At 37.3% G+C, this 23361-nt stretch overlaps 2 protein-coding genes across 5 annotated transcripts; one reads left to right on the forward strand and one right to left on the reverse strand.

Moving 5' to 3' along the window:
• Positions 1-1204: 1204 nt before the first annotated feature.
• On the reverse strand, positions 1205-19546 carry si:ch73-335l21.2 (RING finger domain-containing protein). 4 transcript variants are annotated; one of them, XM_052560353.1, is made up of 6 exons: positions 19200-19546; positions 6943-7117; positions 5792-5922; positions 4585-4687; positions 4400-4479; positions 1205-2616 (listed from the first exon to the last, which is right to left on the reverse strand). In XM_052560353.1, the coding sequence occupies exon 6, from the start codon at positions 2531-2533 to the stop codon at positions 1925-1927; it is 609 nt and encodes a 202-aa protein (XP_052416313.1). In that variant the 5' UTR covers positions 2534-2616; positions 4400-4479; positions 4585-4687; positions 5792-5922; positions 6943-7117; positions 19200-19546; the 3' UTR covers positions 1205-1924. The 4 variants fall into 4 exon arrangements, with proteins under 4 accessions (XP_052416313.1, XP_052416315.1, XP_052416316.1 ...); XM_052560355.1 differs by lacking the exon at positions 19200-19546 and adding an exon at positions 7219-7868 and having other exon boundaries at positions 5792-5925; XM_052560356.1 differs by lacking the exon at positions 5792-5922.
• Positions 8649-10083, forward strand: si:ch73-335l21.4 (E3 ubiquitin-protein ligase-like). The gene is made up of 2 exons (XM_052560357.1): positions 8649-9192; positions 9297-10083. The coding sequence occupies exons 1-2, from the start codon at positions 8778-8780 to the stop codon at positions 9353-9355; spliced, it is 474 nt and encodes a 157-aa protein (XP_052416317.1). The 5' UTR covers positions 8649-8777; the 3' UTR covers positions 9356-10083.
• Positions 19547-23361: the final 3815 nt, after the last annotated feature.

Here is a 23361-nt window from a genome sequence, read left to right on the forward strand (position 1 = left end):
CCAGTTCTTCACTCGTGAACGAGTCAGTCTATTGTTCGTTATCTGGCTCGGCTCGGTGTTCATCTTCAGTTCTCTCTTCACAGCAGTTCAGTCAGTGTACTGTTTGAGTGCATGCATTACTCCGGGATATTGGTTTGTTTGAACTCAGAGGGAGTGTCAGCCACATTAAAAAAGTTAACAGCTTAAGTCATTTGTGGATTAATGCGTATTGGAGATGTGAACCGGTAAAAAAGATTCAGTTCGATTTGGTGAACTGAATGATTCGTTCGCGAACCGGAAATCCAGCTGCTTTGATTTGAACTCTCTCTCACACAGACACGGAAGAGAAGACCATGCTGAATAAAGTCGTCGTTTTTGCTATTTTTGGACCAAAATGTATTTTCCATGCTTCAAAAAATTACAGTGGACCCTCTGATGTCACATGGACTACTTTGATGATGTTTTTCTTACCTTTCTGGACATGGACAGTATACCGTACACACAGTTTCAATGGAGGGACTGAGAGCTCTCGGACTAAATCTAAAATATCTTAAACTGTGTTCCGAAGATAAAAGGAGGTCTTACATGTTTGGAACAGCATAAGGGTGAGTTATTAATGACATAATTTTCATTTTTGGGTGAACTAACCCTTTAAATCTCCCTGTTGGTTCATCCAAGTGACTTTTGAATAAGTTCACTAAAACATTCATTCACAGATTTTTTTTTTTTTTTGCAGGTTACACCAGTAGGTGTCAGCTGTTGTGTTATGGGTATGTCATTAAAGGTTTAGTTCACCCAAAAATGAAAATTCTGTCATTAATTACTCACTCTTGTGTTGTTACAAACCCATAAAACCTTTGTTCATCTTTGGAACACAAATAAAAATAATTTTGATGCAATCTTAAGAGCTTGTAAGTGCTGTCTACTGAACATTAGTCTCATGCAGCCAGACCTTCAGACTGATGGCTAAAATTTGTTATTATATCATTTGTTAAATAAACTATGTTCTGTACAAACTGTTAGTGTTCGTGTCTATACATAAACAAATAAAGTAAGAAATATTAACTTTTTCATCCAAATTAATTAATAATTTGATAAAGTACTGTACATCTGTATGTCGTGCAATCAAAACTGCTTTCAGATGTATTCATGTCATCATCCTCAAGAGGAACACATACCTCATTATAATTTTTAATTTAAAAAAAAAACTTGCTGGGCAGTATAGTTGATTTTTTTTATTGATTTTTTTATTTATTTTTTTCAAATTAAACAACAATGCATTTTTTCTAAAACACCGAAAGCTGCAGGCCTATATTTTTTTTTCTTGTTCGCATAAAGCAACACCCTGTAAAAAAAAGTTAGAGAACAGACAATACCATCCTTTAGAATATTGACATAACAATTAAGGACAGGAATAATTGTAGGAATACAGACTACAATATGAACATATGAACAAAAATGGGGCCATAAAACATTTGGACACTTAAACCAAATGTAATATATTGTGTATATATAATGTATTGAATTCAATAAAATATTAAACCAAATATCATCTCCTTGAAGCTAGTGTATAATTTTTTTTTAGAACTATACTCACCATTTTTTTAATTTAGTTTAAGCAGTAAAAAAGTTAATAAAAAGTTACTTTGTAATGAATGTACAATATGAAGTCACACTTACATCTGTCAACCAGGTTCCACAATACTTTTTGTTTTTACTTTTAACCATATATCATTGTATAATTTAAAAACCTAAACCTTGTATATGCCTACCATAAAATGTTTTGCAATGACTTTAATTCATTTTAAGTGTCCAAATTCCAGGGCAACTGTAGATTTTACATGTAATCAAAATGATCTAATTATAATGATCTAAATGATGTCATTTAAAAAATGCAGGGACAGAATAAATATATTAATGTAGATACACCCATGTCCTTAATCTCTCAATTATGAAAGAGGCTTGGCCCAAACACAACCCCAATCACACAAGTCAGCACAAACATTATCCAGAAGATGACAGCCAGAACCTGAACACACATCAGGGTCTTCTTGTGTCTCCTCAGTACCTCAATCTCTCGATGCAGCACCCTAGGTGGGTTTACCATTTCTGTGCCTTCTCCCATCTGCTCCACCCTCAGACTAACAGTGGGCAGGATTATGAATCGGGTATCCCTCTCCCCCAGAGAGAGCACCAAGCGCTGGGTCACCGTGGCCAGCCGGGCAGACACAGACGCAGGCAGACGGAAGGTTACGGGAGGCAACTGGGCAAGAATCCGCGAGTTGCAGGGGAGAGAGTATGCATCGCCACCCTGTAGCGGGGTGGAGTGGCGGCACAGGGGACAGGAGATTGAGGGGGCGCTGTTGGGGTCAGGCGGGTGCATAGGAGTGAGCTGGATTTTGCGGAGACATTCGGTGCAGAAAACGTGAAGGCATTCTAGCATGCGTGGGAGTTTGGAGTCCTGGTCGTACTCCTGATAGCAAACGGGACACTCCACCTCTGGAGACTCTGAAGGCACCTCAGTTTGTGCAGGCGTTGGTCGAGTCTCTGACATGATGGAGGAAACTGAGATGCCAGAGAGAATATGGCTTTTAATCTTCAGTAGGGACTTCCAGAATCGTGCTCTTCTGAAGTAACCTATAAAAAAATGGTTGATCATGTTTAATCATGTCTCATCTAGGACACAGTGATGCCACAGATGGCCACAAAGATGAGATTAAGTTTGATTATGAGTTTGTTTCTTCCTCGGAACAGATTTGGAGAAATATATCTTTACGGAAAATGGTAAAACATGTAAAATTTGTTGAAACATTATCTGCTTTTACAACACTTGCTCACCAAAGGATCCTCTACAGTGAATGGGTGCCATCAGAATGAGAGTTCACACAGCTGAGAAAAACATCACAATAATCCACAAGTAATCCTCATAACTTTAATCCACCAGTTAACATCTTTGTAAGTGAAAAGCTGTTTATTTGTAATAAACAAATCTATCGTTAAGGTGTTTTCACTTTAAAGCATCTTTTAGACAAAATAAAGTCTATAATCGATAATAACTCTTCCTCAAGACTATATCCCCTGTTGTCCTCTCACATCAAATTCCTGTTTTACTTGTAAGGTTCTTGTTCTGTGCATATTTCTCTCCTGATTCAGACAAGACAACTTTTTCACTGGAGAAACCAATTTTATGGGATAAGGGACTCAAGCTGCTTAAGGATAAAAATGTCTTAAGGTATTTCTTAATTACAAACAAAAAGCTTTTCATTTCACAGAATGAAACATAACTCATGTCATGTGTAGTGCTTGTGATGTTTTTATCAGCTGTTTGGACTCTCATTCTGATGGCACCCATTAACTACAGAGGATCCATTTGTTGAGCAAGGGATGTCAAAGCATATACGCTTTTAACACATATTTCAACTTTTAAGTGATGTATGTCCTTAACCATTTTACATATAGGTATGCATTTGATGAAGAAACTCTACTTTGTATTTGCCAGATCCTGCTTAATCAGGTCTCATCTAGTTTATAAATAAGTGGAACTGACCCAGTTTCACAAGCTACTATCGCACTTCCTGTGTACGAAATCATCAAAATATTGAGAAACTGAGTCTTGACACGACACCAAAATATAAACAAAAACTTACTGAAAAGTCACATAGATCTTGTGATAATTAGTAAATGTATCTCTACACCTGCATATAAAATGAGCCACTTTTGGCACAATTTTATGATGATTTCATCAGATCTTTCATCACACACACGTTTTTAGTCTCAAATGTATATATTTTTTAATTGTTCAAGAAATATGTACACATTTATGATAACTGCACTTACAAAAAAGGTCCAAATACAGCAGGGTTTATTAAGACACTTTACTCCTAATAAACCCTGCTGTCTGTTTTCTTATTAGTGTTGCAGTTTCAATCCAACTCTCGAGTGGGCATTGTCAAAGCAACCATCACTCACAGGAGGGGCTGCCTAGCAAGCCAGGTCTCTATAGAATTAGTGACAATATTTAGTGTAAGAGAGCAAACTTGATCATTTATTAAAATATAAGCACTGCAGATCTTAATATGCAAATTGTTTATGTATATGTTATTGCCAACTGTAGTGTCAGTTTGCAAATGTAACTGAAATGTGCTACATAACATTAAACAATGCCGTGCAAGTTACACAATGACATCATTGTTTTCAGAAAGAATGCATGCAAGTAACACTGTGAAAATCTTTCATATTCTACACTTTAATATTTATGTAAGAAATGCAAAAGAAATAGAAATGAGTAAAAATATTCATACATCTGGGAACTCTTTGTACGGGGAGTTTTATCATTACTCTCATTCAGAGAACCAGAGCTGGGTGTTCTATTAGCACAACAGTTTATAGTGTTTGAAAGAAGGATGAAAGATTGACTCACCCCCCGTTCCAGTCCAGTATTTTTCAAGGTGAAATGCTCTGTGCCCTTACAAACGTGAGTGCCGGGTCCATGCTGGGTCACTTTGTCACAGGTGAGAAGTTTGGGGAAAAAACTGTCAACTAAGCTCTGTCACCATTTAACACTGTCTGTTTATACCCTGCACGTGTTTGTTTTTGTACGTTTACCTCGGTCTCTTTTTTTCAGTCTCTTCCCTCCCGATGTCATGCTTTCTATGTCTGGGGTGGGAGCTGCTTCACTGACATTTATTGTCAAGAGATGGCTTTGTTACTAGGAGAGGGAACAGCACAAGAGCTATTGTTGCTACAGAATGCTTTCATAGAATTTGTCTTTTACACAATTTTACTATTTAATACAGTACAGTGTTATGTAAAACTTCATGTACACAAGGGTTAATAATGTTAAATAAAACTACAAATTATAAATAAAATAAACGTTAACTGAAAAAAATAATAATTTCAGCTAGTTACAAAGGCAACATTTCTCAGTGTCATTTAGTTTAGCTTTAAATACCAAAAGAAATTAACATAGTTTAAAAAATGTTGTATGTGCAGTTATCATAATTTAAAATGAAAGTAAAAAAAATATACAACAAAATTACAATTTTAAATGAAAACAAAATATAAAAATGTTAAATATAAAATGTTTAATATTATTAAAAACTATAATAGTATATATATATCAATAATTATTAAATTACTACACTCTATAAAATGCAAGTGTCAAAAATAAAGCAATATAACTTCATTATGCAAAATTGTCAAAATTCACCCAAAAATGAAAATTCTGTCATGCCATTTTTTATTCTAAAGCGGATATGTAAAATGTCCCAGTGTTTTGTGTGTGTATGTTTTTGACTGCTCTTTTGACCGTAAACATATAGGCAAGGCAAGGCATCTTTATTTATATAGCACATACACAATGCTAATTCAAAGTGCTTTACATTAAATAAAATAATCATATAAAAAATCACAACAATAAAACAAGGAATTTAAAAACTCTGAAAATTATTTAAAAGGTTTAAACTGAATTTAAAACAGTTAAGAATAGAACATTATTAAACATAAAATATAGTGCAATCAGACATTGCACTGTGCTTATTCAATAAATGCACAACTAAACAGATGAGTTTTGAGTCTGCATTTAAAAGTGGCTAATATTTATGCACATTTGATCTCTTCTTGAAGCAGATTCCCCTTGTTTTGTGTGAACCCATGGTATTTCTAACTGACTTGATGCTAATGATCGTAGGTTTATATTCAGTGAGAAATATCTGCTATGTATTTCGGTCCTAGGCCATTGAGTGATATATAAACCAGTAGAAGTACTTTAAAATCAATCTATCAAACTATAACTGGAAACCAGTGTAAGGACCTGAGGATTGGTGTGATATGCTCATATTTTCTGCTTCTAGTCAGAGTCCTGGCAGCAGCGTTCTGGAAGAGCTGTAGTGGTCTAATGTCTTCTTGGGAAGGCTGGTGAGGAGACCATTACAATAGTCCACCCTGCTGGTGATAAAGGCATGAATACATTTCTGGAAAACTCTTGATATGTTTTTTAGATTATAGTGTGCTTATTTAATGAATGCTTTGACATGACTACTGAAACTCAGGTCCGTCTCCAGAATCACACCAAGATTCCTGAGTTAATTTTTAGTTGTTAGACCCCTAGAGTCAAGTTATGCATTCACTTTGAGAATTCATCTTTGTTTCCAACTGCAAGGTTTTTCCTTGTTTAACTGAAGAAAATTCTGGCACATCCAACAGTTAATTTCATCAATGCATTGGCAGGGAGAGTCAATTGGGCTGTAGTCATTTAGCAATAAGGCAAGGTAAACTTGGGTATCATCTGCATACCTGTGATAGGCAATTTGGTTCTTTCTCATTATTTGACTTAGTGGGAGCATATACAGGCTAAACAAGAGCGGTGCAAGAATTGAGCCTTGTGGGACTCGCATTTAAGCGAATATCATTTATTACCTTAATGAGCGCTGCCTCTGTGCCGTGATGCGGTTGGCAATTTTGTTTTCACAATTGAAAAAGATTGAAAATTTTCCAGGTATCCATTTAACTTTAAGTATTTGTTCAGCTAATTAAAGACTACCTTTAAACAATCTTGACTATAAAAGGAAAATTATATAAAATATAATTTTCCCAGAAAAAAAGTCAGTCACGGTCACAAGAACATCATGAGGGTGTACATTGGCTGAACTATTCTTTCAAGCATGAAAGTACATGGTCCCATCATGCCAAAATTAAAAGTGGAATGTTTATCAGTCTGGAAATCCAGTTCTAAATACTGTTTAAATACAGTTTGGGCATTATTATGCCAGGAAACATAGGAAAAAAAGACAAAACATTTCATAGATTGTAATTTCTTTTCCACAGACACATAATGTCTGGCACTGAAATGACAACTGTAACCTAATCCATGGAAAGTCCATGGGACACGACCGACTGGCTTGCTGGTATTGTTGCATACTGTAAGTAAATGATTAAGAGCTGTTTGGTCTACTTATTACTCACAAGACTGTGGTCATGGGTCATGGTTTGTAGCGAGTGTTTTAACTGCACGTTGAACATGGCCGGCAGTGACATCCTCAGCGTTTTTTTCCCCTTTTATTGTTGGTTTTATTTCTCAACTTCCTCTTGTTTCATCTGGTTCACGTGTAAAACATCAGGACTCCTCTTTCAGAATTCACTGGGTAGAAACACAACAATTACATACTATCAGGCATTTCTACAACATTATAATTTTAGTCATATTCATATTAGTATTATTAAATACATGTATTCACACACAAACAAACATGAAAAGTGCCATTTGAAATTTTCTTCTAAAATGAGCATTTTTATCAGGCTCCTAAATGTATCCTCAGTAATTTCACATTAACATATGATACACTCTGCTTTGCTCTAAATGCAAAAATATCAGACAACAGAGTGAACAAGTGTGTGTTCTTAACCAGAAAGTTCAAAAAGTTATGCGAAATACAAGACAATACGGGAAGCACTCTGAGGAAAGGACAACCAGCTACAGCCAGTTTAGAATCAGTGTGGCACGCCCAAGACCAAGTAAGGAAATGACGGGGAGGGAGAACGAGGGGGAGAGGGCATTCTGGGAAATCTCACAGTGGGGTAGAGTGGGTTTTGTTTGGATTAGGCTAATAAGTGCAGCACAGCTCGGGCGTATTGTATTTCCCTTGCTGTAATCACTGTTTATTTAAAAAAAAAAAACAGTTGTTTCCTCCAAACTTACATAGAAAACACTTGTTTCAAAAATGTACTTATAGGCAAGATAGAAAAAAGGGTCATTGTAAAATATGTAATATTTTCACAGGCTTTCTGTACAAATGTCAAAAAACAAAAACAAAATGTAATTCTGAGATTGAAAAGTTTTAATGTCAACCTAAATCTTAAACCCCCAAAAAAACGAATTTCCCAAAAAACATTTTTTACTTCGAATTAATTAAATATTACATTACTTTAACTACATTGTTAAAGGGGTCATGATCTGGCTTTTAGTATAATAGGCCTATATATATATATATATATATATATATATAGTGCAGTTGTCCAAGGTACACTTATAATGTTATCAAGATTTTTACATTAAAAAAAAAACTATTTAGAATAGTTTTTTTTTTTTTTTTTTACTGTTTTTGCCCCTCGTAAATTTGTTTTTAGTTTTTAGACTAACAGGAAAGTTCTTTAGAGTTCTTACATGATATTTGTATAGTACAATGACCTCTTATATGTCAAAAGATCAAGGGAATTTGTTTTCTCAGTTCACGACCCCTTTAAAAAAGGGAATTTAAATAAACCGGGAGTCACTTGACACTGATTTACTACATTTACCGTAATGTAATAGCCCTGCGTAACAGTAAATTCAATGACACCTACGCACACATGCAGGTTTCATTTTCCCCTAAATCTAACATACTTGGCAAAATCAGTGCATGGGGAATTCCTGTTTTGATTTTATAAATACAAACAATTACTATATGTATATTAGGTTGAACCTTTTAAATAAAGAAGTATGTCTACAGTAAGAGATGGAGGCCTACAGTAAGACACGTAGGCCAGTATGATTTAACTTCGGGTGATGTTAAGTCATGCATGACATCACAGTGTTTACAAACGATGACATCACTTGTTTAAAAATCCAAATCCTGTTGCTATAGACACTTTGGCCGAGAACGAAAGGAACCCAGACAACTCCCTCTTACGTACTTTCAGTCGATCCGCCTTCTCTAACTTGCCTATATAAGATTCCTCAGCATGCACCACCAACATTTTACTACAAACCACTTTAAGAGTTGGCAAGAAGAGAGAAGCAAGCAAACAAACAGCGGGACAACATGTTTCCAGAAACGGAGTGCGGAATCTGCTACCGAACTTACAACCTCGGTCGGCGGTGTCCTCGACAGCTGAGCTGCAAACACTCGTTTTGCGAGAGCTGCCTGGTGACGCTCTGGCGGTCCGCGGAGAACCCTGAGCCCCGGTTAATGTGTCCGCTTTGCCGTCACTCCACGCCGCTGGCGGAGGACAAAATCCAAGAGAGTCTGCCGGTAGACGAGGACATTTTTGAGCGGCTTGTTACCGCGGGCTGCGCGGAGGAGTGTGCGGAAGACGACGAAGACACCGAGGAGCCCAAACAGGACACTGTCATCCCACCAAAAGAAGACGTTTCACCCTCGCCAAGATCGCGTAAAAGACGCCTGATGAAATGCATAAGGCGCCTGTGCCAGAAATTCACCGGGGCTGAACGGAGAAGTGAGTATTTCACTTCGTGACAACTAGCACGTGCGTTTGAACGGCTTTAATACATGAATTGAGTCCTTAAACAACTGATTAACATGTGTCACTTGTGTTTTCAGATTGTATGACTGATGAAGACCTCAGGGACCTGGCAATGATGTCCTGCTACATGATGTGAAAGACCATTGTCACAAAAACGATCTGAACGCCTAAAGATGTACCCACACATGATTTAAGGGAGCAGATGGAATCATTTAAGAATCATCTAATGGAAAACACTGGTTTGGTGCTGAACTGAACATTTGGGTGGATGTGTCCCCTCACGTGTTTGAGGGTGTCACGGTTCTGGACGGCAGTCGCAGTGGAAAGATATGGATGACATGTGTTTATATGCTGAAGCTGTGGAATGTCAGAGCCTGGGAAACAGGAGAGGACTGTTTGCCTTTGGGCGTGACTCGTTGCCATAACAAAAATGTAGGACTGTTCCAGAGAAACCTATAAACAGCACACAAACAAAAACAAGTCTTTTTTTTTTTTTTTTTTACTGAACCATGCTGCCTAATAGATTATTTGTTTTAGGACAGTATATTTTTGGTGCCGTTTCTTTCCTGTTACAAAATCACTGAGACTATACTCCACCAGTTTCTCCTTTTTGAAATATTGTAACTTAATGATATTTAAGAATTTCTATGAAATATGACTTGTATTTATTGTCTATTAAGTTTAATTATAAGAAGTTTTTAGTGTTCCGTTTGTATCAAATTAAAGATGTATTTGTCATGTCGTGATCACAAATTAATTGTATATGTATTTAAGTATATTTTCCATTTTTTTTCAAGAAGAAAATATATAATGACTGTATACTATGTTTGTATCAAATAAAGTTTTTTATAATTTTTATGACAAGATTAGCACACTGTCTTTTTTTATTTTTTAAAACTCTCTATAAGCAAAGGCGGAGTCACACATTTTCATCATAATTTAAGAACTAATACGAATGCAAGATTTTGTATGTGCAAAATTTTGTATGCTTCGTGTTGAACGCATTCAGGTGAACCTCATCAGTGATCACCATTACGCTGATCATCAATATTAGCATTTCAGTGAGCCCAAATGAAAAGGGTAATTTGGACCAGGTGTAACAAAAACTTTGTGTGGCACAGAGCAAGTGCATTACTCCTTGAAACATGTCTCTTCAACACGGTAAGCAGTAAGCATTCAGGCCTTCAATTTAACAATACCATTACATTTTTTTACAGACTGGTTTTGGTTGGTTTTATTCTTTCTGTTGTTGGATGTGGGCCTGAAATGTCAATAGGTAATATGCCGTTTTTATTCTATAAATATTTAGAACAGTTATGTGTGACCAAAGAAGTCAAAACTGTATTCTTGTCCTTTGGGTGTTTTTCATATATATATTGCATTATGTGTACAAATAAATGGGATTTAAGTCTTCTGCCATTTACATTTATAAAATAACTAAATATATTGTTGGCTCATCACCAATGCCTTTAGGAGATGTCACGGATGATTCAAAGATCAAAATACAAGTGCTGGAAAGTTTCAAAAGTGTAAATCCACCCATTCAAAATCCAGTTAGAGGCAGTCTTCAAAGGAACGTAGAACAAAAAAAAAAATCCAAGCTTTGGGTTACCTGATACAATAGCTTCTGCAGATGTTATCTATTCAGACCCAAATAAAGTCCAGTCCAATATCAGAAATAATCCTGTTGTAAGTGCCAAATTTAATGATGAAAATGATGCCAAAAGAAGCTATGCTTTCCGAACGGTCCAACAGGAACAAATTCCCTTAGACGTTAAAGGGAGCCAAATTAGCTCTAGTGATTTTAATTTGGCCCCAAGGCTGGTGAGGAAAAAAGGTGGAACGCATGCAGCAAATGTGCATAGCTCTAGATCAGGCTCATTTGGATATCAACATATCTCTAAATCAGAAATGCACTCAGACAGTTCACAACCATTAGGACTCAATGAACCTTATTTGAGGGAAAATATTCCAACTAATTATGTCTAGAAGATCAACTGTGAACCATAATATCAGGCCCAAAAGTGATGGAAACAGGCTGCTGGAACATTTTCTTCAAAACAATGGCCAGAATCAGAAAGTGCTGAGGAGAGTCGTATCGGCAAACACATCTCCCTCAATTATAATGGCAAATCAACAAAAGAGCCAACCATTGCCACAAGCTTTTCCTGCTGGGACTGGAATCCTTTCTCAAATTTCCCATGAGAATATGAGGGACATAGCTTTTCCCAAGGTGTTCAAACCTCCAACAATCCCAACACCAAGATCTCCTGCATTTAAGAGATCAAATTCAAATGGAGTTCATAGCATCCTTCCATTTAAAAAAAAATATCTCAGATGTTTTCTTCTCGGCATGATCACGTCAAGCTATCTAATTCTGAAAGGTTTGCCAATCCAAAAGAAAATCTGCAACACCGTTTTGAATATGGAAATACAAAATCAGCTGTGAGCAGCCACACCCTCAAGAGCATTTAGTTGACACAAAAGGGTTACCAAAATAGGACACAAAGTAGTCAGAATATTGTGCCCATTCAAACCTTTCACAATCAAAAGAAGTATGATAATTTGGCTGCAGTTATATCTGCCATCAGGCCTTCAGTGACCAATAACGCCCACTCTTACTTCCTATCAGATGAAAACCATGGCCTCCAGATGTCTGCGCTACTCAAATGGTCAAAACAACACACAGATGTGACCGCACGAATGCAGTCTGCAAAGAACAACATGTTATTTTCAGGATGTGATAAAAATAATCTACCAGACCCTAGAAATCAGTCATTGGGGAAGCCAAGTCAGCATAATGCCAGAAATAGGACATATCTGAATTCCTTCGGCCAATGTACCATACAATCGTTATCCATTAAACATTATCCTGCGCTAATTCTTGTGCCGGGTCACAGAGTGAAGAGTCACGTCCACAGCGTTAACCCATCTGTGTCTGGCACTAACTTCTAAAAAGCCATATGGTTTTAAAGGTTTCACATTGTCCCTACATTGCAGATCAAAAGCCCCTCTTAAAGGGATAGTTCACCCATAAATCTAAATTATGTCATTAATAACTCACCCTCATGTCGTACCAAACCAGTAAGACATCCGTTCATCTTCGGGACACAGTTTAAGATATTTTAGATTTAGTCCGAGAGCTCTCAGTCCCTCCATTGAAACTGTGTGTACGGTATACTGTCCATGTCCAGAAAGGTAAGAAAAACATCATCAAAGTAGTCCATGTGACATCAGAGGGTCCATTGTAATTTTTTGAAGCATCGAAAATACATTTTGGTCCAAAAAAAGCGAAACTATGACTTTACTCCACATTGTCTTCTCTTCTGTGTCTGTTGTCCCTTATGAAACAAAAATATATTGCAGTATATTGGAAAATATCATGTAATATATTAGGCATATATTCTTATATATATTTATTTTTTCCAATATATTGAAAGCGGCAATCATTTGTATATTTTGCAATATATTATATAATATATGTGTCATCAATATATTATTAAATGTATTCAAATGTATAAAATATTAGAAATAAAAAGGGAAAATAATATATTACAATATATCACAATATATTTTAAGAAATATATTGGTAAATATATTTTCCTTTCGTAAGGGGTGAGGGAGAGTTAAAAACAAAGCAGTTCAATGGTATCCGGTTCGCGAACGAGTCATTCGATGTAACCGGATCTTCTTGAACCAGGTCACCAAATCGAACTGAATCGTTTGAAACTGTTCTCGTCTCCAATACGCATTAATCCACAAATGACTTAAGCTGTTAACTTTTTTAATGTGGCTGACACTCCCTCTGAGTTCAAACAAACCAATATCCCAGAGTAATTCATGCACTCAAACAGTACACTGACTGAACTGCTGTGAAGAGAGAACTGAAGATGAACACCGAGCCGAGCCAGATAATGAACAAAAGACTGACGCGTCTGATTCGAGAACCGAGGAGCTGATGATACTGCGCATGTGTGATTCAGAGTGAAGCAGACCGACACAGTGTCTGAACTGAACTGATTATTTTGATGATTGATTCTGTGCTAGTGTTATGAGCCCAAGTAAACTGAAGGCTTGAATCAAGGGCAATCATTGCCAAAGATGCCATTACGTCGAGCGCAAAAGAACCAGTGAACCGTTTTCTTCAACCAGTTTATTGAATCGAACTGTCCGAAAGAACTACTGGTGATCTGAAAACCGATGCAACCGGTTCTTGACTCATGAATGAGTCGTTATCTGGCTCTGCTCGGTGTTCATCTTCAGTTCTCTCTTCACAGCAGTTCAATGAGTTATTAATGACATAATTTTGGTCTTCATCTAATGTGCAATATGCCCCTGCTTGTCCACATACCGCCCAAAGTGCACTCGCTCAAAAAAACCCTTGATGCGTGACCGCTACAAAAAAAATGCTTTTCCAGTTCAAGGACATTGAATCAAGCCAAAAAAAAAAACTTATTGGGATAAGACAGATTTTTTTGATAATGGACCTCAACGTGAAACCATCTCTTCTACTGAAGGTGCAAGTAACCCGATATCTGATGCTCTAAAGCACCATGTTGTTAGAGGTCAAGCTGTAGCAATGAAAACATCCATCAGTGGCACAAATACTACAAATAATGGAGCTGTTGACGAAGTTCAGTCAAAAACATCTCCGAAGTGGACTTCAAGTAGGCTTACTTCAGCACATCCCACTAAATCTAACCAAGATCAATTCCCAACAGTGCCATTCTCAAATGCCATTTTTGTTGGATCCAAAGCATCCATAAAATCTAGTCATAACAGTCCCACATCAGAGCTTATTATACCAATTCATAAGTCGTCTTTTATGAACAAAGTGACTGGATATCCTCAAATACAAAATGCTGGTATCCAGTCCCTTCGCAGGTATAGCTTGAAGGAACATGAAGGTGTGTTAAATCCAACAAAGTAAATTAAAGACACAAACTCTGCTGATATAACACAATCAAATACTGCTGAAAATTATAGTCCCACAATATTGTGACTGACCGGCAGGCTTGTGATTGGTAGGCAAGTTGAAGACCATTCAGACAACCAGAACACTATCCCATCCTCTCATTTTGCAATTTGACATCAGATTCAGCAGATCTATAATAGTCACAAAACGAATAGCTCTGCAAAGCTCACTTTCCAGTCACCTATGCACAGATCTGCTATGAAACCTTCTGGCAAAGCTAACATCCTACAAGCTAATGCAGCTTCAGACTGGAGGAACGAAACGTCTCAAATCTCAGCAGCAGATATCAACCTCAGGGCTGTCGGTCTGTTCCAGGCTTTAAGACATTAATACATTTGATAAAACCCCAACCAAACCTGACCTTAAAGGGTTAGTTCGCCCAAAAATTATGTTATTAATAACTCACCCTTATGCTGTTCCAAACATGTAAGGCCTCCTTTTATCTCCGGAACACAGTTTAAGATATTTTAGATTTAGTCCGAGAGCTCTCAGTCCCTCCATTGAAGCTGTGTGTACGGTATACTGACCTTTCTGGACATGGAAAGAAAAACATCATCAAAGTAGTCCATGTGACATCAGCAGGTCCGTTGGAATTTTTTTAAGCATCGAAAATACATTTTGGTCCAAAAATAGCAAAAACGACGACTTTATTCAGCATTGTCTTCTCTTCCGTGTCTGTTGTGAGAGAGAGTTCAAATCAAAGCTGCTGGATTTCCGGTTCGCGAACGAATCATTCAGTTCACCAAATCGAACTGAATCGTTTTAAATGGTTCAGATCTCTAATACGCATTAATCCACAAATGACTTAAGCTGTTAACTTTTTTAATGTGGCTGACACTCCCTCTTTGTTCAAACAAACCAATATCCCGGAGTAATGCATGCACTCAAACAGTAGACTGACTGACCTGCTGTGGAGAGAGAACTGAAGATGAACACCGAGCCGATCCAGATAACGAACAAACATTGACTCGTTCACGAGTGAAGAACCGTTTCTGTCAGACGCGTCCGATTCGAGAACAGAGGAGCTGATGATACTGCGCATGTGTGATTCAGCGTGAAGCAGACCGACTCACAGAGCGTCTGAACCGAACTGATTCTTTTTGGTGATTGATTCTGAACTGATTCTGTGCTAGTGTTATGGGTGCGGGTAAACCGAAGGCTTGAATCAAGGGCAATCATCGCCAATGACGCCATTACGTCGAGCGCAAAAGAACCGGTGAAGCATTTCTTCAACTGGTTTATTGAATCGAACTGTCCGAAAGAACTACTGGTGATCCGAACACCGATGCAACCGGTTCTTCACTCGTGAACGAGTCAGTCTATTGTTCGTTATCTGGCTCGGCCGGTGTTCATCACAGCAGTTCAGTCAGTGTACTGTTTGAGTGCATGCATTACTCCGGGATATTGGTTTGTTTGAACTCAGAGGAAGTGTCAGCCACATTAAAAAAGTTAACAATTTAAGTAATTTGTGGATTAATGCGTATTGGAGACGAGAACCGTTTAAAATGATTCAGTTCGATTTGGTGAACTGAATGATTCGTTCGCGAACCGGATATCCAGCTGCTTTGATTTGAACTCTCTCTCACACAGACACGGAAGAGAAGACAATGCTGAATAAAGTCGTCGTTTTTGCTATTTTTGGACCAAAATGTATTTTCAATGCTTCAAAAAATTCCAAGGGACCCTCTGATGTCACATGGACTACTTTGATGATGTTTTTCTTACCTTTCTGGACATGGACAGTATACCGTACACACAGTTTCAATGGAGGGACTGAGAGCTCTTTGACTAAATCTAAAATATCTTAAACTGTGTCCCGAAGATAAAAGGAGGCCTTACATGTTTGGAACAGCAGAAGGGTGAGTTATTAATGACATAATTTTCATTTTTGGGCGAACTAACCCTTTAACATGTCTTCAACAAAATCAGGCCTAAATGCTTATAAACCAGTTCAGATATAGCAGTTAATGCCTCCTTCACCAATGTCCAACCACATCAAACCAAGAAGTGGATCTCGAAAAGTGATCAGAACAGCACTCACTCAACATCAGTGATGGAGGCAAGTTTTAAAGAGCTGTTATTTGTCAGTTCCACTATGATCTCAGCCTTACATAATGAAATGTATGAAAGTGTAATGGATTTACGTGTCCGTGAGCTTAAGCCAACAGCTGCTTATGAGTCACAGCTGGATCCTGGGAATCACCACACCTACAGCAGAGGATACTGATGCATTTTATGTGGGAACATTTGATACCCAATTTGCAGGACGAAATGACCTCAAGTTGAGATCTGCCTCTTCAAATTTTCTGTTGTGTGCATTCCAATGGTAGCCGTCATTAACAACCACAAACTGCAATGTGAGGCGTTTTCTCTTTTGTAGATAAATGGTGCCAGATCTGTCCTTGCATTAATTTGCATTTGTGAGTTCTGAGTTTCACAGTTTGTTCTTTACTTCCCCTTGATAGTCATGATTTTGGAAGAAAAAATTTGGATATTAACTTTTTTTTCCAGCAATATATTATTAAGATGTCAAATTTTATTACAGTAAACCTTGCATCCAAATGTAGCTCTTTGTTAATGAACATAAATCATGAAATCAGTTTACTGATGTGAGGATGGGTTCAGACATGCAAGCACAATTTGTTTCCTTCTTGCTGATTACTGTTTCTCTATAGAATAGTGGATTTGATTTGAGTTTGCTGTAAATCTCACTGAAAAACTATGACTTGATTATTCAGGCCAATAGAAAGCTATTGAAAACTTAATCGCTTAAAAAAAATATTTTTCTGAAATATGCAGACATTTAAACATGACAATAGGACTTTCTATAGGTCATTCCTGTTGTGCAGTAATTTTTAAACTCTGAACATTTAAGTTAATTAATATTGATAATTAAGGAAGTATTTATATAAAAGTGAATCCCAGACTTTCAGAAATATACTCTGGTTAAATTATGGGACTTAAACATTATTTACTATAATCTGACTTCACACATTGCCAAGAAAAAATAAGGACCACATTAACAAACCTCACAAGAGTTAGTTTACAAGTTTGTTTTTAACTGACAATGTCAGCTTGGTTAAATGTTATTCTAAAACAGAATCAATCAGAATTTATTGCTAAAACATACTTGCATGTGTGCTGTTGTTTTCCCACCAAAACAATGTCACTTCCTGTGGTTTGATGTCATTGAGATGTCATTTGAGACTTGTCTTTTTTTTTTGGTTTAAAGAGAAATTTAAGTACATGGGTAATAAACTATATTCCCGAGTGAACATGCTTTGTTAAAACATTTAGATAAAAGAAAATAATAAACAAGTTGCAACATCCGCTCCAAGAAAAGCTTCTGCCTTGGCATAAATGGAGTTAAAAGCTCTGACAAATATTGGGGACTCAAACCATGCACACAGTCTTGTAAGTGAGCATCATAATTTTAAACCAACCCTAAACCTAACAGGAAGCCAATGCAGACTCCACGATAGGAGTGATATGATCTCTTACCCTTGTTGTAGGTCGGATCATAGCAGCAGAATTTTGCTTTTACTGAAGTTTAATGAGTTCACCATTACAACACAATATGATGACACGAGAATAAGATGATTAAGCACTTTAACAAAGTCAATAAACGGTAGAGCCGATAAAAACGAAATAATTTTATCCCGGTTATGTCAACAATATGTTAGGAAGGTAAGTCCAAAGTATTTTCACAGTGCGTTTTCTACAGATGACCGCCAGATGGAGTGTGTGCTCTGTCAAAATGATCTCAAAGGGTTCTTCGAGTTCACTGTGGAGTTATTTTGTTCTTTAATTAGGACTGAACTGCCAAAAGACACTACCTGGAAAGGCATGCGTATTTGCGCGAGCTTGCAATGTACGCACACAACTATTACTCTGAACCGTTTTGCAGAAAGCCTAGTAGAACTACTTTAACAGTGTATTAAAAAAATGACAAAATTCTAAAATGACTTTATTCATAAATTTGTATTACTCAGTTACTTTATTACTTCATTTGAAAGAATCTCCATGTTAAACAAATAATTAGTTTCTGATCACAAACATCATAATCCTTAATAAGAGAGTCTTAAAGTCTTGCTGCTACAATGGCGTACTATCAAAGCAGTAACTGCCACATTTCTAAGAATGACCCTTTTCCCAATAGACCGGCCTATGCAAAAAAATCCCCCCGTCTACGCCCCATCCACACTGACCCAGCATGAGGCCAGGACACAGAAAAAAAAAGTCTTTCTGTCAATCATGACGACATACATTGTACAATGCATTACCACACCTCCCCCCAGAAATGCTTTGAAAATGGAACATTCCACTTCCAAGAAGTTTGAAGTGGGAATCTGAAGCTTTTCTCATGTAAAAGCTGTAAAATGTAAAAAAAAATAAAAATAAAAAGGGCTAGTTAAGTAGCTTAGAGGTGGATCAAAAGATTTTTGGATCAAAAAATGGAAAAACGCCTGTGTCTGCGTGAACATGTTGCATTCTGTCGTTTTCTCACCCAAGTCTCCTTGTTTCCCTCCCTCCCTCCGTCCCTCCCTCTTTCTCTTTTGGGCTGCGGGGGAATTCTGTAGCATGTGTCTATGGGTTCTCAGGCAGCTCTTGGGGAAAATAAAATATGGAGGCCCCGCAGCGCTGTGACCCCTCCCCGCTCTCTCCCCGCTCTGCTATTCACACTCTGTACAGCTAGTCTTTAGGGTGCTGCTAGGGTACAGGGAGCCTTTTTGTTTTCGGATGTGAAGCCAGCTTCTGAGCTTCAGTCTCGAGCATTCAGACAGAACCTCCAAATCTCATCTGAGCTTCAAAAGAAACCTCAGTTAGACTCTCTAGGCCAGATTCACTAGCAAAAAAACATACGAAATATGGCCACATTTCTTGGGCGAATGGGAACTAAAGATACATGGAGTGAAAGAGACTGGCAAGAGAAAAGGGTTCGAAAGAAAGCTGTTTTTGTTTAGCGATAATGACAGGGTATTAAAATGCATTAAAACATAATTACCCTCCATGCTGTGGGCGATGAGTACACACAGCAAAACTACTGTTTCCCATCGACCTGCGTCTGCTGAACTTTGGTTGGACCCTCCACTCAAACGACTGAGCGATCAATGAGGCTTGTGGATTAAACTCATTACTGACTGCAACTGTGCCACATTTGAATCTGTGAGGACAGGAGAGGACTGTAAGAGAGAACACATACAGAGCTAGCTTGTGATAACCAAGACTAGTATTGTGTCACGCTCTCTCATGAGCACATACTCACTGGACTTCCTGTCTTGCTGAGCCAAAAGGGAAGTAATAAAGCAGGAAGACTTCCTGCTGTATCGCTCATCTGTAAGAGTGTGTGTTGGCTATTAGCAGCCATATAAAATTATAAGGTGAAAGTAACTTATTTGATGCAGAACAAAACTGGTTTTGGACAAGTGATGATTTGAAATTATGTCTGCTGAGTATTTTTTTAACAGCATTTATTGATACTGTTGGTGTAAGACTACACGAACACAGTGATTTTTTTACAAAAACATTAAGCTCAATTGTTTCCAACAGTTAATAATAATCAATAATAATAATAATAATATGACAATAATATTCAGTAATATTAAAATGTATTCTGTATGATGACATTGAAGACAGGAGCAATGATTTGAGAATTCAGCCTTGCATCACATGAATGATAGAATTAATTTAAGAAATAAACTGAATGGAATATAATATGTCAATGTTATCTCTAAAATATTTAATAAAAGCTTATGGCACTAATAGATCTTCTCACAACCAGTACAATATGGAAATAACTTTTACTGTACCTTCTGATTATTTTTGTCTTGTTTTTCAGTGCAAATGTCTGATATAAAAATATATATATTTACAAATAAGTCTTGTTTTGAGAAACTAATCAAAAGTTTTAATGTTTTAAGCATAAATTAAGCATAAATATTTTTTAAAGAATAAAACGTTGTATGTTCAATTTGCATTTAAGTAAATATATTTTCATTGAAGGATGTTCAGATGTTTGTACCAGAAAACCAAAATACTACAAAAGGCTCCCAGCTGCTGATACATTCAGCTTTTTGTCATCATTTTTGTCACTTCATGTCAAAAGTTCAAAAGACTCACGCATTTCTTTCCTGCAGCCTTCAGACGTGTGCTGAGCCACAGACCCTGTAGACCAGATGGTGAAACTATATGGCCAAAAGTTTTGCAAGTGACATAAATTTTGTGTTTTGCAAAGTTTGCTGCTTCAGTAATTGTAGATTAGATTAGTTTCTATGGTATACTGAAAAACAATGATAAGCATATCATAAATCATTCTAAAGGCTTTTATTGGCAAAAATATATATAATCAGTCAATATTTACAGTGTTGACCCTTGTTCTTCATAACCTCTGCAATTTTCTCTGGCATGGATATTAGCTTCTGGGCCAAATCCTGGTTACAATTTGTGGGCTTCTGCTTGTACACGTGTCTTTTATAGGACGGACCACAGGTTCTCTATGGGGGTTGAGATCGGGGGAGTTGTTTGGCCATGGATCCAAAATTTCAATGTAATGATGTCCGAGCCACCTCTTTATCAATCTTGTTTTATGACGGTGCTCCATCATGCTGGAAACGCAGGAATCATCACCATATTGCTCACGGATCGTTGGAAGAAGTCGCTCTTGCAGGATGTTTTGATATCTTTATTCATGGCACTATTTTTGGGCAGAATTATGAGAGATCACACACGGATGGTCTCAGGATGCTTCACTGTTGGCACGTCACAGGACTCATGGTTGAGTTCATCTTTTCTTCTCTGAACAACTGATTTTTCCAGATGTCCCTAACAGTCGGAAGGGAGCTTCATCAGAGAAAAAAACTTTGCACCAGACGAATGCTGTGCAATCCTTTTACTTGCTGCAGAATTTCACTCAGTCCTTGATGTTTTTCTTGGAGAGAAGTGGCTTCTCTGTTGCGCTTCTTGACACCAGACTGTTGTCAAAGTCTTGGCCTCACTTTGTGTGCAGATGCTCTCACACCGACCTGCTGCCATTCCTCCGCAAGCTCTGCACTGCTGGAGACACGATTCTGGGACGTCCTGAAGACTTATCCACTGCAGTCGAACCTCTCTCCTTGAAGTTCCTGATGATCTGGTAATGGTTCTTTCAGGTGCAATATTCTTTGTAGCAATTTCCTTGCATGTGAGGCCATTTTGATGCATAGCAATGATGGCTCCACGTGTTTCTTTGGAAGTAACCATTACTAAGAAGTATAAATTCTTCCCTCCTTGTATAGCAATCAGTGTGCTCATACAATCTAATAGTGATTAACCTGACTAGTACTGATTCACACTTTCACATGTGCTGCTGATATGATTAGTAAATTAATGTTAACTGGTCATTTTGTGTCAGGATCAAAAAAAAAAATTTTATTTGTGTGTGTGAAAAGTTTTTTTTTTTTTTTTTGCAATGAAGCTTTTAACAATTATTTAAAATGCATCTGATCATTCTACTCAGTAATCTATAAGCAATGTGAATGAACGCCACATCAGCTTAAGCAGCAAAACACAACATCTATGTCACTGCCAAAACTTTGGCCCATGACTGTAGACTTACAAGCAGGTCACGGGTGGAGCATACCTTCACTTCTGTTTGTCCTGTAGGTGAGAGCCATCAGGTTTTTCCTGCATGTGCTGCTGATGTGCACAAGAATATGAAACGCTGCTGCATAGCATGTGTTTCTCAGTGCACAGAGTTTGAGGTTTAATTCACCTTGTCCTGGGGCCACTGTGTGTCCTGAATAATACAAGTACTCCTGTGGTAATAGGCCACCCATGAATATGTGCCCTCACTTCCAATCCTAGACGCCTAGCCTTCTTCTAATGTCAGTGAGTGCGCACAACAAGTTGAAACCAGACCGTCCACATAAAGATCTCTTTTGTGCTGGTGAAACTTGCATGAACAATTTGTGGAATGACGCTTAAGACTCTGTATACTGTATCTATCAGTTCTGAGTAAAGCTAGACAGCTTGCTATTCATAGATGCATAGGCTGAGATACTGTTACCAGCCTCTCTGTCTATAGAGAGTACAGACTGAATGCATGACAGGACACACATAATTACGCCTCAGAAAAACAAATAAAAAATGCAACCGGAAGATAAAATTCAATAAGAAATAAAACAAATCACAATTAGAAGAAATACAATTTAAATTCACAAAAATAACGTCACTCTGCATCATCGGTGGTGGGTAGGCTAAACAAACCCCAGGGTCAGGCTAAAAGTAGCCTAATAATATCTACACACATCATAATCCCATCTATTTTAGACAAGTAGCCTACCAGACACAAGTGTCATTAAATATTTTTAATACGACTGAAATTGTATTTAACAAAACACTGTTACTATAGTGCTTCAATCACACGGTTATTCAAACAGCGAAATAATCACATACAAAAAGAGAGCAAAGAACATTTACTTTTTTTTAATGTGAATTTCTTTCTTACGTTGTACTTTCATCTGCCCTTCATTGTTTCTGAAGAGAGAATTCAGTCACTGATCATGTGCACTGAACAAAATGCTTCAGCGATGACTCACCTGAAAGTCTCTGATTGGCTGTTACATTCATAAGATTGATACAATCGTGTGATTGATTTAAATGAACAACACTGAAGATATTGAAAAAAATATAGCAAGAGATTCACACTATATCGCTTGCCTGACCTTTTTGAAGCAGCTTGAAATCCTTAATATTACTGTCCAAAAAAGAGTATTATTAATATATATTTGCTACAAGCCTGATTAACAGGAACCAAACACAGCTTTAAAATAGCTTTAGTAAAGTTATGCAATATGTCAAGTCCTCTTTCATCTTTCACATCATGTGATTAATGTGTAAAATACATTGTTAATAAGATTAATAAGGGCAGCACAAGTTGAAAAGTTCATTTTCTTCATTTACTCACCCTCGTGTCCTTTCAAACCTGTGTGGGCAATTTTTTTTTCTATTGAACACACAAGCAGATATTTTGGAAAACCTCCGAGTGTTGTTTTGTTCATACAGTGAAATTGTTAATGTTTGGATGTCGACGTCTTCAAAATATCGTCCTTTCTGGATGAACTATCCCTTATGAAGGTCAACACATTTTGCCAAGACTTCAGCGATATTGGAAACATGTGTGTTTTGAA

The sequence above is a fragment of the Carassius gibelio genome, chromosome B7 (genome assembly GCF_023724105.1).
Source record: "Carassius gibelio isolate Cgi1373 ecotype wild population from Czech Republic chromosome B7, carGib1.2-hapl.c, whole genome shotgun sequence".
Lineage (NCBI taxonomy): Eukaryota > Metazoa > Chordata > Actinopteri > Cypriniformes > Cyprinidae > Carassius > Carassius gibelio.

Bases quoted from the DNA above. Each gene is read 5' to 3' on its own strand.
- si:ch73-335l21.2 (XM_052560356.1), bottom strand. From the start codon at position 2,533: ATGTCAGAGACTCGACCAACGCCTGCACAAACTGAGGTGCCTTCAGAG.
- si:ch73-335l21.4 (XM_052560357.1), top strand. From the start codon at position 8,778: ATGTTTCCAGAAACGGAGTGCGGAATCTGCTACCGAACTTACAACCTC. The intron at 9,193-9,296 runs GTGAGTATTTCA...TTGTGTTTTCAG, and splicing joins CACCGGGGCTGAACGGAGAA to ATTGTATGACTGATGAAGAC.